The sequence below is a fragment of the Neolamprologus brichardi genome, chromosome 14 (assembly GCF_056152115.1).
Source record: "Neolamprologus brichardi isolate AB-2024 chromosome 14, ASM5615211v1, whole genome shotgun sequence".
Lineage (NCBI taxonomy): Eukaryota > Metazoa > Chordata > Actinopteri > Cichliformes > Cichlidae > Neolamprologus > Neolamprologus brichardi.
In genome coordinates, this window is record NC_142117.1 from 2,184,843 (window position 1) to 2,203,217 (window position 18,375).

An 18,375-nucleotide genomic window follows, 5' to 3' on the forward strand; every position below is an offset into this window, starting at 1 on the left:
TATTCTGGTATTTTAAAGAGTACTTAGCAGAAATATTAAGCAGCCTAACTAACAGGGTTGCAAACTCCCAGCAAAAAAAAAATTAGGGAACCACCCCCCCCCCCCCCCCCCCCACCCTCCACCTCATGATGCTTAATCGATGTAATCAACTTTAATTTGATGCAGTGTGAAAAAATGCACAGAAATCAATTATTTTTCAAGAATAATTAAATATATTCAACATCTTTCTTCAACAGAATTGCAGACTGCACAGATGGTTCCCAAAGGAAAAAGTACTATAGCTTACTAGGGTATATTAGACTTAACAGTTACTATATACAGTAATGGACTTCTATACATTTTACATAAAATTAAAACTTTGGGTGTAAGATTCAGATAATTATTTATTAAAAGCTCAACATTTTAAATGAGAATAAGAAAGAAAAGTTTGTCTTTGTGCCCCCTTCTCCCTGTTCATGCCCTATCGGCCCCCCTGGCTAAACTTTGCTAGATCCGTCCCTGCACAGTTACGTCAGCTGTAGAAAAAGATCCTGGTGTAGAAATAATATTAAATAAATTCTAACAACAGCTGATCAAGCTTAAACGTGCTGCTGTTGTTCAGCCGCTGGGATGGTGAAAACTTCTGTTTACGTTTGTTAGTCACTTGGCTATGATAGTAAACAGACACTGATGTAGCTGACTGGATCTTCTGAACTGTGTTCAGCACAATATTAATGAGTCATTGTCAATTGTTGATTTGTCCTGTTCTCATTGTATGACAAATCATGATGGCAGTTTGTTAGCCGTTTGCATACTATGCATACATTATATTCACTGTCAACAGTAACTCCGCTCAAACTGTTAATGTTGTCTTATTTTAATAAACAACACTGTCATATACAAAACTAGGGTGGCACTTGGGGTGGCAAGAGATCATTTTAGGGGGGCAGTTGCCACCCTTCTAGATCTGCCCCTGCTGCTTCCTTGGAGATGAAATGCTGGTTTGGTAGCGCTCCAGATGCTCAACTAGACCACCGACAGGCACTGCACAGCCACTCTGTCACGTGATGCATACTGCTCCAATGTGCTACGGTCATGAGCTGGCCAGCTTTTGTGATATTTAATGGATCGGATTACATTTTTTTAATCAGAAAATGATGGTTTTGTTTAGAGCTCTGTCTAAACTTTGGTGTTTGAAGCCAAGCACAATTTATTTTAAAGACACATTCAGTTTGTCACTTAAAAAAATGTGTCAAAATTATGAGCTTTTAAATAAAAGGTTCAAAGTGACACTAAGAACATGCTCAGTCCTCCACTCTTGTTAGTGTGGGGTCAGTGAAAAGCAGATGTCCTACAGGACAACTTGAGGTTAACCTTTGAACATGACTGTCACTCATCCCACGTCTGTGTCTCACAGTGTGGATGTGTGTGTCCAGACTTTGCTACGTTTGTAAGGAAAAGTCACATTATTTCTTTGAAAGTCGTGTACTTTGATTACCATTTTTATGCCTACGCAATATAAAAAAAACAGCAAAATAATATAAACTGATTACAGTGGCTGACTCTTCTGTTTTTATGACAAGCTTTGAGACTAGTGAGCTGTATTTGAGCCCACGGTACAACAACGTGGATGATGTGTTCAGTAAACTGTGAACTGATGTGAATCGATGACGTGTGAAAGCTGAAAATCCGAGATTTTTGTGAACTGATCCTCTTGCGTTTGTGTTTCTGGGAGTTCCTTATAATAAAACCAAACTTTGAATGTTTTCTCCTCCGCTCGTCGCTGAATTTCTATAAGCCGACTGGAACCGTTGCTCTATTGACTTGTTTCTACACGGACATATAAACAGTGCTGGTATGAGTTCCGCTGGTATGAGTTCCGCTGGTTCTGAGTCATAACTTGTTACTCGGTGGGATTTTCATACATTTCAAACCAACGTTTTCGGACTATGTGCTGGAAACTAACGCAGTGCTAGCGACCTCCAATGAACCTACATACCGAGGGTTCAGACGTGAGCTCCCCGCGGCCAGAATGAGCTCTGTGCCGCTGAAGAGGACCTACAAGCAGCTGCCTGTTTGTGTTGTGGAGGACCACCACGACGTAAGCCTTCTCCGTGTGAACACAGCAGCGAAACACAACCACATAGTTCTGCTAAAGCTAACGAACGTTAGCGTTAGCCGGCGTCTCGTTCTTATAACAACAGTGGACCTCCGTTTGTATATGAGATAAATCTTCCCATTGGTCAGAAACAGAACTAATATTGATTATTCATATCATATTACAAAGCTGATAAACTCAGTGACAGATTTGTGTTTCTTATCAGACTTTTAGTCACTGTCAGGTCCGTCCACGTGACACTCATGACGTCACTGGAGTAAAAACTGAAGATTAGATTAGATTAGATAAAACTTTATTCATCCCTCGGGTGGTTTCCTCTGGGAAATTTTGTTTTCCAAAAAGCACAGCACCGACAGAAGTTACAGAGTTTAGAATATTATATATACATATACACACACATATATAAATACAAAGACATATATAGATAAAATATACAAAGGGGATAAATAGAATAAATAGGAATAAAAATAAAAATAAAAATACAAGTGAATTGCACATTCAAGTATGGAGTCTATTGCACCGCTGATTATTAACAAAAAGTATTGCACAAAAGGTGATTGCACAGTGAAGTGAAGAGGCACTACAGCTTAGTTGTTCCCCCCTCCTTTGTCCTCCTGCTTCCCCTCCCTCTCCCCTCCAGAGAGGAGTTAAACAGTTTGATGGCGTGTGGGACAAAGGAGTTTTTAAGTCTGTTGGTTCTTGTCTTTGGGAGAAGCAACCTGTCACTGAACAGACTCTTCTGGTTGTTTATGGCCGTGTGCAGAGGATGCCCAGCATTGTCCATAATGTCCAGCAGTTTCTTTAGTGTCCTTTTCTCTGCCACTGTCACCAGAGTGTCCAGCTTCATGCCGACCACAGAGCCAGCCTTCCTGATTAGTTTATCCAGCCTGGATGAGTCCTTCTTTGCTGTGCTGCTCCCCCAGCACACCACAGCATAGAACAGTACTCCAGCAACCACCGACTGGTAAAACATCCTCAGGAGCTTCCTGCAGATGTTAAAAGACCTCAGCCTCCTGAGGAAGTACAGTCGGCTTTGGGCTTTTTTGTACAGGTGCTCTGTGTTGCATGACCAGTCCAGTTTATTGTCCACCCACAGCCCGAGGTACTTGTACTTGTTGACCACCTCCACCTCCTCCCCCTCTATCTGAACCGGCAGTGGACCTGCTCTGGACCTCCCAAAGTCCACAACCAGTTCCTTAGTCTTTGAGGTGTTGAGTTGCAGGTGGTTTGTGTGACTCCATGCGACAAAGTTCCTCACCAGACTCCTGTACTCCTCTTCCTGATCATCCCAGATACACCCCATGATGGCTGTGTCGTCTGCAAACTTCTGAATGTGACATAATTCAGAGTTGTAGCAGAAGTCAGAGGTGTACAGGGTGAAGAGAAGAGGGGACAGCACAGTTCCCTGTGGTGCTCCTGTGCTGCTGACCACAGTGTCCGACGTGATGTCCTTCAGCCTGACGTACTGTGGCCTGTCGGTGAGGTAGTCGGAGATCCAAGCCACCAGGCAGGGGTCCACCTCCATCCTGTTCAGTTTCTCCTGGAGCAGACAGGGCTGGATGGTATTAAAGGCACTGGAAAAGTCAAGAAACAGGATCCTGACCGTGCCTTTTCCCCCATCGAGGTGTGAGTGGGCTCTATGCAGGAGGTACAGGATGGCATCCTCCACTCCGACACCCGCCTTGTAGGCGAACTGTAGTGGGTCCTGGGCATGTTGTACCTGTGGTTGGAGGAGGTTGAGGAAGAGCTGCTCTACAGTCTTCATAAGATGTGATGTCAGTGCCACCGGTCGGAAGTCATTCAGCTCATTGGGCCGGTTCCTTTTGGGGACCGGGACGATGCAGGATGTCTTCCATAGGGCGGGCACTCTCCACAGTCGCAGACTGAGATTGAAGACTCGTTGTAGCGGCTCCCCAAGTTCAGCAGCACACGCCTTTAGCATCCTCGGACACACCTTGTCCGGACCTGCTGCCTTTCTGGGGCGAAGCTTCCTCAGTTGTCTCCTGACCTGATCCACTGTGACACTGGGAGATGATTGGAAGGAGGGGGGGGAAGATGTCCTGCTGCTGAGACAGGGATTGGAGGAGGGGGGTGTCATCATAGTGTCAGGAAGCAAGGGAGGTAGGAGAGTGGGGAGTTGTTATAGAGAATTTTATTATTGTTACAGATGCATTATTGTGTATTTTATAACTTTACACAAGTTTATCTAGTTTACTTTATCTTAATTGCTAAAACACTAAATACCATTCTATGAACGAAATAGTGATTTGTCCTTTTATTGAGCTGGTTACTCCTTTAAACCTTAAATATATTTTTTGGAGTTGAGCACAGTCTCATCTGCTCTTGTAGCAAACGTCCGAGCTCTCTCACTCAGATCTACAGGAAATAGGATTGTTCAACATAACAGGTTACTGCAAACATCACACCATCTGCAGACGCAGGTTTCTCACCGAAGCTCGATCACGAGTCGTAACAGCAGGTCTCCACTTTGCTTTTCATCACTTCTAGTATAAAGGAATCCACTCAGTGACATAATCTGAGACATGAATGTCTAAACCAAAACAAAGAAATAAGGACTGTGTTTTGTAGTTGTTGGTTGTTTGTTGTGTTCTGGTCCTTCACACAGACACACACTGGGTTCTCCTCTCCTTAACAGACTAACGGTGAACATGGATGGTTTATATTTTGTACTCCTTGTTGAAAAACACACGATTTGAAACTGTAACATACAGCTGAGTGAGCCGAACACTGTTTCACTGATCTCACACTAGAATGTTTTTACAGTTGGTATATTGGCATCGTTATCATCATTGACAACAACAATCTCGTGACTGCTTGGAGACAAAGCTAAGCAGAGTGCGTTTAGTCAGCTTTGAAATGATCACAGTGGTTCTTACTGACTCGCACTGCGCCACGAATGTGAAACAGGCGTGTAGTGAGTCAGCTTTCTCCATTGGCTGGCATCAGTCAGCGAGGGCTCGAACAGAAAAGGAAACATCCTGTAATCCAGCCTGTAATAATCCTACGTTACTTATTTGGCTACATGTTCATCTCCTTGTGCTTGAAGCAGAAGAAGTTCGGCTACAGCCGGACTGACCCATCATCATTTTGAGGGGTTGCAAAGTTAAACGTGTAAATGAGTCCATGCTTTGCTGATGTTTCTCATGTTCAGCAGTGAAATCTGATCCTGGTAACGTGGAAATGTTCATGAATGATGTCATGTTGAAAGATTTTGTGCTTTTAATCATAATATTAAAATCATCGTTCACATTAGCTTCACGTCGCTAATCTTACTGTTTCTCTACCAGGTGGTGTGTCACATCTACCGGGCCATAGCTTCGAGGCATCTCCCAATGAAGGACATAAAAATGATTCATTTGGACTCCCACCCTGACCTCCTCATCCCCGTCAACATGTCTGCTGACACAGTGTTTGACAAGGAGAAGCTGTTTGGGTACGTTATGGGTCAGACTGCTTGTGTTGGTCAAAGCTCCTCAGAAAGTATGAGACGTAAACATTAACTCAGTAAAATGTGTTTATAGTAACTGTTACGACGTGCTTCAGGCGATGACGTGATATTAGTCTCTGCACATGTTTACAACAAGATGTGAAGGAAGGCGACGTCTAAAAGAGGCGCAGTCGTGTTCGAGCACTTGACTAATGTCGGCTGTGACTCAGTGACGGCTACGATCTGCCTGCAGTTTCCTCCCACAAGGAGTCCAAAGTCCCTCAGATGGGGACTGAAATGCTCCAAACACGGAAACAAACCAAAGCGACCACAGAAGGCGCCACAATCTGCTCGTTCTTCCAGGTCAGCATTGTTAACGTGTTCAGGGTGAGGGTCCAGGATTAGACTGATGCAGATATATAAACACATGCAGCCTTTCAGTAGGAAGTCCATCTGTGTGAGTCGGGCCATGTTTATATGTATAAAGCACAAAGTTTTGGTTAATTTGTAGCAGTTTGATCCACATGCTGAGCTCCAACAGCCAATGAAAGGTGCCTGTTAGTTGGTGTGGAGGAGTGTTTGCCTCCTCATCTCCTCTGCTGGTGACAATAGTCACACTTAGCATTGTGAGCTGTGTCATTACTGCACATGTGAGTGTGACTGTGGGTGTGTGTGCAGGCTCGTGGGGTTAAATCCAGATGTTTGAACAGAAAACAAGACGCTTCCTCTGGTCACCAGTCTGTCACTGGGACAACACCAGTGACCTTAGTCTTTGACTGGGACAGAAGCACCACAGCACGAGTCACAGCAGGACCTGCAGTGAGGCAGTAGAGCGAACCACTGCAGCTGTTGGTGGGAGCTCTTCAAACAACACGTCACACGTCGTCTTGGTGAATGAATGAGCCTGATATGCATGTAAAATCATTTAATTAATAAATGAGTCAATCATAATGAATAATCTTCTTTATTGTTCTGTTAAAACAAAATGAAACAGACGTTTTGCCTGATATAAACTTGTAAGACTCGCTTCCACAGACAGTTTTGCAGTGAAAAGCTTACAAATGCTCACGTTACAGATGTGCTGCTCAGATTCATTGTTAGGAAATAGAAGCTACAGACGGATGAGCCGTAGCCACGAGACACGGGAAAGATGTTTGGAAGCCCGGTTAGGAAGAGGAGAGACGACCAGTCTGCAGCAGTAAGGAGCGCAGACGTGATGAAGTGTAGAAGGTCGTCTTTGGATGAACAGTAAACGTATCATATGGTGCCAAGAGAGGAGCCGCTGTGCTGTAGGAGGTAGTCAGGAGTGAGGGCGTGTACGAGGTGTGAAGGATGATCTGTGACGGGAGCGTAGCAACACGCTATGATGTGATGGAGGAGGACGTTGGGTGGGCAACTCCAGGCCTCGAGTGCCGGCGTCCTGCAGGTTTTAGATCGCACGCTGGGTCAACACACGTGAATCACATGATTAGTTCATTCCCAGGCCTCTGCTGAGGAGTCATTTAGCCTTTAAATCAGCTGTGATGGATCATGGACACATCTAAACCTGCAGGACACCGGCACTCGAGTGTGAGCTACAGCGACACCTGCAGGGAGCAGCTGAGAGACGTGAGCTTCAGCCCACTGCAGCCGTGGACCGTGTGGGTGAACTGATATTTATGTCACCCCAATCTTGCATATTTCCCTTCTTTCAGTGAACTGAGTATAGAAAACTGGATCATGCCGATGGTGTACGCCGGTCACGTGTCCTCTGTGGTGTGGCTGCATCCATACTGGGCCCAGCAGATCAGAGAGGGAGAACACAGCATGACTGTGGGCAGAGACTCGTCCACCACCACCATCAGGTAGGACAGGAAGAAGAGCGGTGCAGCGAGAGACATCTGTCCCTCGTTGATCTCCTGTCTTTGTCCTCTCCCGTCTCTGCAGAGTGACCAGCACAGACAACTACTTCCTCAGTGATGGTCTTTACGTGTGCGAGGAGCAGCTGGAGAACCCGAAGCGTTTCAGCCTGAGCGTGATCCGAGTCGACCCTGTCAGGCCAGGTCACGGCTCGCTGACAGGTACTGAGTGTGATGGCAGCAACACATCGCAAAAAGATGCAACAGAGGCAGCAAAAGGCTGGAAGTAGTACTGAAACGATGCAGCTGGAGGTGCTGGGTGACACGAGTGGGGAGAGCAGAGGTTCACCAGTCTGGGAGAAACTGTTTGGAATAATGTTTGTCTACATAAAATTGCAAAGACTGTCAAAATACTGTGATCTTTGGGCCTTCAGGCACCTCTGCATTAAACCAGGCCTGATTCAGAAATGTCTCCTCTGGGCTGCCGCTCATTTATAACAGGTTGAGGTTGACCCTGCATTCCTTAAACTAAAGATTAAAGAGACCGTCTGAGCTCGTGTTTGGATATGTTTGCATGTGTTAACAGCAGAGGGCGCTGCTATTGTCCATTTGAACCTTTCTTCTACTGTTTGATCTGACATTTAATTTCAGAGCAGAGAGCAGAAAAGGACACAGAGGGATGTTCAGTCAAAAGAGCGAGAGCAGAGCGCAGGAAGTCTGGAGAACCCAGCAGCTCACAGCCTCCGTCAGCAAACACTGACTCACTGCAACCAGCAGAGGGCAGCAGAGCCGAGGACGGAGCTGACAGCACAGGAGGAGACGGTGTTGACGATGAAGGATCAACCGGCTACATCGTGAGGAGAATATCTTCATCTGTCAGTGAGACGGAGCCGTACGTTCTGGACGTCGATCTGGATTTCTTCTCCTGTAAGAACCCCTTCAAAGAACTGTACACACAGGTGTGTTTGAAGGAAACGCTGTTACAGTTTCAGCTTCTGTTCATCAGCTCGTTTTACTTTGAAACATTGATATTAGTCTGTTGAATTAAATAAGTCTCTTAATCAGCGGTCCCCAACCCCCGGGCCTCGGACCGGTACCGGTCCGTGAGTCGTTTGGTACCGGGCCGCGAGAGTTGAGGCTCAGGTGTGAAATGTATAGTTTTCAGGGTTTTTATCGGTTTTCAGCGTTATTTTGTTATTGTTTTTATCGTTTACTCGGTTTTCCTGGGTCTTTTCACGTGTGTTATGAATAAATCTTCTTTTTTTCGGTACCGGTACTAGTTTGATTTTGTTGTATTTATCCGCGACACCTTAAAGGCCGGTCCGTGAAAATATTGTCGGGCATAAACCGGTCCGTGGCGCAAAAAAGGTTGGAGACCGCTGCTCTTAAACAACAACATCAGTTTAAACAATAGCAAATATGAAACGAGCTCATGGGTTAAGGTTGTAAACAACAACAACAATAATGATAATAAAAGATTATATGGGGGGAAAAGGCCTCCAGTTTGGATACCAGTAAGATTAGACTATGTGGGACAGATGAGAGTGGGCCGGGCGTCTATGAAGCATGTTTGTGTCTGAGTGGATTAAACTACAGTGGAACCCGACTTACGAAATAAATTTGTTCCAGAGGGTCTTTCGTAAGCCGAAGCACCTTTTTCCATCGCCCTCTGAGTGAGGCGATGCTTCTGAAGACGAAGTTCTTGGTGGAGGACCTCGCTCACATTTATCAATAATTTCTCTCTTTGTTTCCATCGAGAGCACTTTACGCTTCTTCTTTTCACTTGCATGTTGTTTTTTCGGCCCCATTATGAATGAGCGACAGGCTAATTGCAAACGTAAAGCACACGATAGCGCACTGCAACAACAATACATCTTTCACGTGGAACAGCGAAACGCAAGTACGAAAGCCACGGGGTTATCACATGATTCGAAAGGCATCGTGGGCGTTCTGGGCTCAGCCAGCGGAGTTTGTTACGTGGACATTTTGCTGTAGAAATAGACGTTTGTCCAGCTTTAGAATCACTGTCATTACTGTCGATTAGCACGCCTTCTGCTTGATCACTGTCAGTCTGTTCTCCAGAGCACCTGGAGCCAGAAGAAGCAGCAGAAAAGAGTTCATTAATTAACCAATAAAAATGAGCGTGTGGTACAAACCCTGTTAATGAGTTAAGCAGCCTCCTGCTGCACAGTCCACATACACTGGATCCATTCTGTCATGTACTGTGTTACACTGGCTGGGTGGCTGTAGCTCAGGTGGAGCCCACCTACTGATCAGAAGGTCGGTGGTTCGATCGGCTCCTCCAGTCTGCATGTCAAATATCCTCGGGTAAGATATTAACCCCAAGTTGCTCTGCGATGCATCCATCAGAGTGTGAACGTGTGAGAAAGTGCTGGTGTGATGGGTGTGATGGGTGAGTGTATATATATATAAGAAATATGTGTTGATCTTCATTACACAGTCACCTCAGCTACATGCTGTCTGTTTGTCCAGGAGGAGTACGCCATCCTCCAGGAGCTCTACAGCTTCAGAGGGCCGCGCCGGGATGCTGATGAGGTGAGAAATCCTTTGAGTCACAACATTTCTCCACCAAGCATCCACACAGTCCATAGATGTTTGTGAGTGACGCAGAAGAGAGTGAAACACAGACTTTAATAATAATAATTAATAATTAATAATAGCGTTAAAGAGGAATGAAAATTAGTGCAGGCAAAGCAGAATGCACGTGTGAATGAGGAAGACACCAGAGCTGTGTATTTGTGAGCTGTTTACTGTGGAGGAGTGTGATGCTCCACACATGCACAAATACACTTAACCGCCTCATCAACGACAGCACCACGACGAATCCTGCTGCAGCTGACGCACGGCCGTAATGATGTCCCCCACCTGAGACACGACGATGCAACCACGAGTAAAAAGGTCCCTCAGAGACACTTAGGAGAAGCAGTAGCAATGCCTGCTGTATCCAGCAGGGGGAGCAGTGTGGAGGCGCACTCATTTACATCGTTACATTGTGTAGTTCTAACTTTTAACTTTGTTCAGGGATTCTGTAATTATGACAGATATCGGTGCAGATGTGTTTGCAGCAAATAAAACACAGCGTGCACTGAAAGTGATGCTCATGTCCTCTGATTATTGCTGACTCGTGTTTCTGAGCTTAAAGCATGAAACGATTCAGCTGTCGTCACTTTCTAATGATCGAAAAGCCTCGCACAGACAAGCCCGTCTCTGCCTGTCTGGGACACGTCCTCAGTCATTGATGTGTTTACCCTTCAATAAAATTAATCACAAAATTACATTTTTGCATTACTGTTAAAATCCCATTTTTAAAAGAATGCTACTGGTTATCATAGTTTGCTGCTTCAGTGCAAACAGTCGGTATTTGCAGTGTTGGCCCCGCCTCTGCAATCTGCCTGTCGATCAGCTCCTGACTGAGGTGATCCATCCTTTCATCGAAGCTTGCAGTTTGTCACAGTCAGTGGGTCTTCGTTTGTCTACCTGCCTCTGGAGGACTGACCAGAAGTTTTCAGTTGGATTAAGGTCTGGGGAGTTTCCTGGACCAAACATGCAGTGTTTTACTCCCCGAGCCACTTGGTTATGACGCTGGCCTCGTGGCACCGCCATGTTTAAACAGGCTGTGTGTTCTTCAGCAGACTGTTCGTGGACGGCTGGAAGAAGTTGCTGTGGGAGGATGTTTTGGTCCCTTTCTTTATTCATGTGAGCGAGCCCACACATGAATGGTCTCAGGATGCTTTACTGTTGGCATGAGACAGGACTGATGGTAGCGCTCACCTTCTCTTCTCCAGACAATCCTTCTTCCAGCTGCCCCAAACAATCAGAAAGCAAAAGGTCCTCAGCAGCCCACTCGCTGGACCTTTTGCAGACTATCAGTCTGTCCCTGACGGGCTTTTGGAGAGAAGTGGCTTCTTTGCTGCCCTTCTTGACACCAGGCGTCCTCCAAACATCTTCGCCTCACTGTGGGTGCAGATGCACTCACACCTGCCTGCTGCCATTCCTGAGCCATCGCTGCACTTGTGGCGCTCTCACCCCATCTTTAGGAGACGTCCTGGCCTCTTTTTATGCAGCACAGTGATGGCTGCACATGTTTATTTGCAGGTAACCATGGTTACCAGGAAGAACAATGATTTTGAGCATCACCCTCACTTTAGTGATAGCAGTCAGCATGACATAATGATCTCCAGCCTCGTTAACATTCTCACCCGAGTTAACGAGCAGATCATTAAATAGTCTCAGCAGGTCCGTGTATGCAGAGCAGTGGAGATGGCAAAGAAAGACTTTGTGTTTATCTGACCTCTTCATCACATTCTGCAGGATCTGTAAATCGCATCATAAAGACTGAAGCAGCAAACGTTCTGAAAACTCATTTTTGCGTCATTCTCAAAACTTCTGACCACGACTGTCATAGAGACTCTTTTTTTAGTTTTTTTAATCTTTAATCTAATGTCCCGTTTTCCTGAAGGCACCACGAGGTTGCTGTTTGCTCACATGTCCAAACACCCAGCCTGCCGACGTAACACACAGTGCACAGCTATGAAGCTAACACTGCTGAAAGAAGTTTACCTCTGAGGTTCGAGGACACGACTGAAGGATTTAAAAAGCAGTCAGAGTCCGTAGGACGACTGTGAGAGGCCTTCATGAAGCCCAGACAGCACTTAGAAAATACAATAGGTCAAAGTTTGTATGCAAAACACAGAATTATGGGTCGCTGACGACTTTTGCACAGTGTGCACAATAAAATCTAAAGAATGATGAAGGATGTGTTTATAATTCAACGACCCAGCAAACATCTAACATGAAAATTAAAGTCTCAGAAATAACTTCCACATCTGGTTTGGCATCTACGAGGAATATTATCTTTGTGTATTTGATTTTCTTTTAAACTGTTTCCTGTAAATAGTTTTGGTGATTTGAGGAGTAAATGTCTGAACATTTACTGACAGTAAAGTTTGATCCATTTATTTCACATAAAACTTAACTTGAAGTTTTGATGGGCAATGAGACATCCGAATACTTCACCTCACTGTAGAAATACAGAGTAGAAGGAGAAACTTACCTGAACACTGACCAGCACAGGTAACGCTGCGTTCCTTAAAGATGTCGTGCTTTTACCAAAGTCTCTGTGTGGTTGTTGAACAGAAATCTTAAAGCTGTGCTTTCATAAAAGGCAAAACAAATAAACACTGAATGTGTGTCTGTGTGCTTGTTAAGGAGGAGCTCGGTGAGTGTGTAGATCATCGTATACGCCAGTTAGAAGACCTGGAAGCAGCCTTTGCTGATCTCCTGGATGATGATGGAGAGGAGACGGTCACACGCTGGGCCACCAACCCTGGGTAAAGCTCTGCTCTGACTTCAGCTTTCACTGTTTCTCCATAACATCAATCGTCTGTAACAGAGAGTTGAAGGTTAGAGGTGTAACGAAGGAGGAATGAAAGTTTTAAACTTTATGCGTTGGTCAAACACTGAGCTGTTTGAAGGTCGTGTTTTTTATAATGTCTCCGTCCCAGCTGACTGTCCCTGTGCTGTATGCTCATGAGAGTAAGAAGCACTTTTGTTCCAGCGGGTGAAATGTTCATAAAACACTAATCTAATAACCTGACAGACGTCTCTGTGGCAGCAGAGTCGTGTTAAAGGTTTTCTGTCTGAGACGAGGCTGAAACAGTCAGAGAAGCTGCTGCTCGTGTCCGTGGTGCAAACAGAGGAACATACGTGTCCTCATAACCTCAGATCAGCCTGATCGCTTATTTCATCTGTTGGTGTCGTGAGTTTCATGGCTGCTCCCCACCAGACCACACTCACCTCTGCTGACATGATCCTGCTGCAGACACTGAAGGAGCTCACGCTCCCTCATAAACAGCCTTTTTTGTTTGTTTGTTGTTGAGGAACATGTTCATCCATGTTCATCCATGTTCATCCATGTTCATCCATGTTCTCCAAAAACGGCTTCACATTTAGATTAATGTGACCACAGAGCAGTTTTCTAGTTTGCTGCAGACCATCAAAATAAGCGTCACACTCGTGGAAGCCGGTGTACCCGCTGAAACGCCGTCAATTTATCGAGACTTTCAACCCCAGGTAGGCCAGTTATGGATCTTCGGATCCACATTATGTCAGCAGCTCCACCGTGAACTATGTTAAAAACAAACACGCTCACGCCTCACAGATGACAGCTTACAGTCCTGTAAAGATGAAAGTACTTCGTACAGCCTGATCTGCAGACGCTGTGTGCAGAGGTTCGGGACCATAAGTCTTATTGTAAACATATCACGACAAACCCGACGATGTTTGCATGAACACGCTTTTCAGCATCTCTTTATTGACCACTTTTCACTCACGGTTGCTGTACGCACACAGCCGGCTGTAGCTTTGCAGCTCACAGCCCGCCACACACCAACACAACAGCACAGACGTTAAGGCGGCGAGGCGTGACTGCGGATGCTGCTCAGGTGCGTCCGCCACACACATTAACCTGGTAAAATACATATTTAGGCTGAATTTTGTAAATATCTATTTTTCATCTTTCAGCAGCATCGAGCTTTTTTCCAATTACTTTTTAAAAGTCAGGTCAAGGCTCCAAAAGCCCAAAGGCGATATGAGGGTGGAGGCTGACAACAGTTTGTGTTTGCTGGATCATTTTAGTTCAGCTTTCCTTTTGTTATATTTCTTTAAGAGTTGAAAATGTGTTAATTACATAAATAAAATGTAATTTTCTCTGTAACTTCATGGATTTAAGCAACACACTTTAGTTGTTCACACAAAGCATAAAGGTAAAAACAACATACAGTGTTATCTTCATTTTAGATGTCACAAAGTATTTGCATCTCTCAGAGTTTTCTTTTGTGTGGAAACCGGCTCCAAACGGCTCTTTGGTGTTAAAGGTTGTGACCCCTGACCTACACAGATTAAATCAGACACAGTAATGGTTGATTTAAGCTGAACACTGAGTCAGATACAAAGTCTGAGAAATTAGTTAGAAACTGTGAGTGAGGAGTAAAGATGATAGATGACAAAGTGAAGTTTTGCAGCTGTGATGGACGCGGCGTGAGGCGTGAGGCGTGAGCGGCCTCTAAGGGGACGGGGTTTGGGTGTGCAGAGAGGCGTGGAAATGACTGCATCCCGAGCAGATGTGGTCTGTGTTTGTTCTACAGCTGTGCCAACATTTCCACACGCTGTGTACTGACATTCGCTCTGAAGCTCGTCCTCTCACAAACGAGGAGCGTTTGTGCTGATTACTGTCGGCACGAGCTTCGGTCATCACAGCCCCGCCTGTGTCACCCAGTCGAATGTATCGTCTCACTGGTTCTGTGTTTTTCAGCATGGAGTCACTGCCTCAACTGGTTTCCAGTCTAAAGGCAAGAAATTCATGCCCTGACTATGAAATGGTAATGATGTTATATAATAATCATAAATAATAGCATTAAAGTTATATTTAGTGAATGGGAACATGAATAAAGTCTGTTCCCGCCTCATCACTCCTCCCTCAGGTTCACCAGGCAGGGTTAACCTGCGACACAGTTGAGCTTCCTCATCACATCAGCTCTGATGAAGAGATCGGCAGACTGATCTCAGCTGTGCAGCTCTTCCTGAAGGTCCTTCCCAAACCCACACTGGTGACGTTGTCCAGGTAAATCAGCTCCTTCAACAGTGTAGTGATACAGAAAGAGGGTCTAACTATCTTCATGTGTGTTGTCAGGTCCAGTTTGGATGAATACTGCCCAGTGGAGCAGGTGGATTCGATCCAGAGGAGAGTACTGGCTATGCTGGAGGGCCTGTATGGAGCACTGGACGTACACAAAGACTACGACAACAGCAGCACAGAGACCGAGCAGCTGCCACAAGGATCCTAACAGATACACAAAACCACATCTGTCATTGGGATGATTTCATCAAGACAAACACAGCAGATAAAAACACATCAGCATGTTAGTGTTGGAGTTTCACTTGGAAACAGGACAAATAGTTTGGAGATTTCCTCCCACGTTGTGTATAAGTGGGGTCTGGATCCTTTGTGCAGGACAGTGCAGGAGAGCCTTGTTGTGACTGAATTCCTTCTTGCAAGAATAAACTCAAATATAACTCTAACAGCGTGGCTTCTTTTATTTCATGCACTGAATTTCCACAACAGTTTGGTGCCAGGAAGTAAGAGTGAGCAGCAGATCACAGTAGTGTGAATGTGTGATCATTACAGAGGCTGATTCTGGCCTCCAGCCTCAATAAAAGGGGATCGACCGCGCTGTCCTGAGCCGTCGCTGTGCGACTGTTGCTCATCTTCGGCATCACTTGTCTGAAGACTGATACGGCTTATCATGACCGTCCAACTTTGCTGAATACAAGTGATTCTTACACCCAGATTGTGTGCATGGACGCGACTCGTTTTCGATCTTGGCAGATTAGTGAAAGATGAGAAATGTGTCACCAACTCAACATTATACATGATTGTGAATGAGAGTGATGTTACTAAACGCTCAGAAAGAAAAAGGTTTCCTTTGTACTTGAATAAGGGATTACAGGCATGTTACAATGGTTCATGTGAAAATGTGCGAAAGACAAACTGAAGTAGAAAGACACATGTTTCCTACATTAGAGATAACAAGGAAAACGCAGTGAAGTGATTTTAAAGTTTCAACTTGGTGTTGAATCATGTAAGTCAGATGGAGAGATGGATAAGGTGAGGGTGGACAGTGGACGATACGACAACTTGTGCAGACGGGACGTCCAGTGAAAGAAGCGCTGAGCAAAGCGAGGTGAAGAACAGACTCGGTTCTTCCCTTTGGTCTTCTTCGAGATGAGCAGTCCAGAAGATTCGTTCACAGTTAAAAACTGCAGCCCAACCTGTGACTGTGCAAACTGGTTTGGTAATTTTGGGCTGCTCATGTTAGAGGCTTCATTCAGAAGGATTTCCATCATACTTCCACTGAATGTGGCGCAGAGATAAGTGCATCTTCATATTTGGTCGTGCCGTCCTTTCTCCAACATCACCAAAGATGGAAACACAGTCAGCATCAGGTCAGAGGGATTTAAGTAATGTTTTCAGATTATTTGATTCACTCTTTGTTTTAATAAAATTTCCTGAAATAAAGTCTAAATTATGGACATTCACTTTTCAAACGGTATCGGTAAAAGTCCGAGTATTATTCTTTATTAGTGCAAACAACTCTTACAGTCACCCTAGTAACAGTCCCTTGGAGCGTACAGTCTCTAAAACCATCCAGATTAACCAATGCCCCATTGACAGATAAGATAAGATACCTTTATTAGTGCCACAAGGAGAAATTTCGTGTTAAGGCTGCCATCCTACCCTCTGACCATACATATGTAACGGAGTGATTATAGCACAAGTGTTACTAAAGGAGGGAAACCCTCAAAAACGGACGGAGCAGTGGAGCAGCCAAGGGAAGTTATAAACTGTATGACTAAAATATAATTTATTATATTCAAACAGTTAAAAATGTAAGATCAGAATCACAAAGGGTTTTATTTCCAAATGTTGAGCAGGTTTACAACATTAGGAAATTGCTGCGGTACTTAGTGCAAACATACTGTCATATAATGCTTATATAGACATAAAAATAAGTCAAATAAAATAAATTAAATTATAAATTTAAGAATTATAAGATGGATTAAAACAACCCTGGCCAGGGAACAACACAGTAAACATTAATAAAACAACATTAAAAACACAGTGGCGTCCGCCACGGTATAAAAGTCACTAAAAATTAAAAATCCAGGCAAGCAGTGTAGAAGGGGGAGACCCGGCGGCGTCCTCGCCTTCCTGTCCATGTTCTCCTTCTCATCTCTTTAAACTTGCTTTTGGTTGATTTTTATTTTTAGGTTTTAGCTTCTCCGCTCCAGCGCGCTGGAAAGAAAGGGGCAGCGACAGTCACTACTCTTTAGCGGCTACCGTTCTCTTAACTCTGCCCGCCCCTTCCTTGTAACGCGCCAATCGGCACCGGCCCGTCTCGCCGTGGAAGGTAGAGCACTGTCTTGCCCCCTCTAGTTCCCCACAGAAGCGTGATCTGGCCTCCAGTTACTCCAGCAGCCAGACCGCTGGCGTCGTCTCCTCGTTCACCGCCCACGCCAGCCTTCACCAGCCCTCCGGGCTTGCAGGCGCCGCCACCTGACACCATTCACTCTGCCACTGCTGTCTGTCTCTCAGGCCTCCCCTCAAGCCTCCTTCTCTGTGGTCTGCCAGGCCCTCTTATTGGCCTCTGGGACCTCCCAGGTGTGATCAGGTTCATAATCAGGTAGGGGCGGAGTCTTTCCAGGACAAGTCACCAATAAATACCATAAAACATGCAATAAAACTCATAAAAATAAACCAGTGTACAATATTAAAATATTAAAAAAGTAAAACACAGCAAAACATGCACAATAAAAACCCTAGGTAACTTGTCCCTTTCCACCACATGACACATACATTATGTGGAGAGGGTGTGCTCCAACTGCACAGGGACTCCTCAGCCTCCCCGGGAAAGTCTATGCCAGGATGCTGGGGAGTCCATCCATTAGTCAAACCTCGGATACAGGAGGAACAATGCGGTTTTTGTCTTGTTGTGGAACACTGGACCAGCTCTTTACCCTCTCAAGGATACTTGAGGGTGCATGGGAGTTTGCCCAACCAGTCTGCATGTGTTTCGTGGACTTGGAGAAGGTATTCGACGGTGTCCCTCGGGATGTTCTGTGGGAGGTGTTTCAGGAGTACGGGGTCAGTTACTACGAGCCACAGCTGTTGCAAGAGCTTGGCCCACCTAGCAGGCAATAAGTTGGACTCTGCCAGGGCTGCCTTTCGTCACCGATTCTATTCATGATTTTTATGAACAGAGTCTCCAGACACAGTTAGGTGGCAGAAGGCTTCGACTGAGGTGGTCCCAGGATCTCTCAATGATGTGGTTCTGTTGGCTTCATCAGGTGGTAACCTCCAGCTCGATACGGAGGGGTTCACAGCCGAGTGTGAAGCAGCAGGAATGAGAATC

The 18,375-nt window shown here is 45.2% G+C and overlaps 1 protein-coding gene across 1 annotated transcript; it reads left to right on the forward strand.

The window, feature by feature from the left end:
• Positions 1-1,851: 1,851 nt before the first annotated feature.
• c14h5orf22 (chromosome 14 C5orf22 homolog) lies at positions 1,852-15,473 on the forward strand. Its single transcript, XM_087850612.1, has 10 exons — positions 1,852-2,080; positions 5,407-5,552; positions 7,241-7,390; positions 7,473-7,606; positions 8,036-8,343; positions 9,878-9,940; positions 12,614-12,735; positions 14,718-14,784; positions 14,887-15,026; positions 15,096-15,473. Exons 1-10 carry the CDS (start codon positions 2,012-2,014, stop codon positions 15,247-15,249), a joined length of 1,353 nt encoding a protein of 450 aa, XP_087706738.1. The 5' UTR covers positions 1,852-2,011; the 3' UTR covers positions 15,250-15,473.
• The last annotated feature ends 2,902 nt before the right edge of the window (positions 15,474-18,375 follow it).

What these genes read in the sequence shown, in the direction of transcription:
- c14h5orf22 (XM_087850612.1), top strand. Translation starts at nt 2,012, where the DNA reads ATGAGCTCTGTGCCGCTGAAGAGGACCTACAAGCAGCTGCCTGTTTGT. An exon ending in TTGTGGAGGACCACCACGAC is followed by an intron (nt 2,081 to 5,406) that starts GTAAGCCTTCTC and finishes TTTCTCTACCAG; the next exon opens with GTGGTGTGTCACATCTACCG. An exon ending in AGGTCACGGCTCGCTGACAG is followed by an intron (nt 7,607 to 8,035) that starts GTACTGAGTGTG and finishes ATTTAATTTCAG; the next exon opens with AGCAGAGAGCAGAAAAGGAC.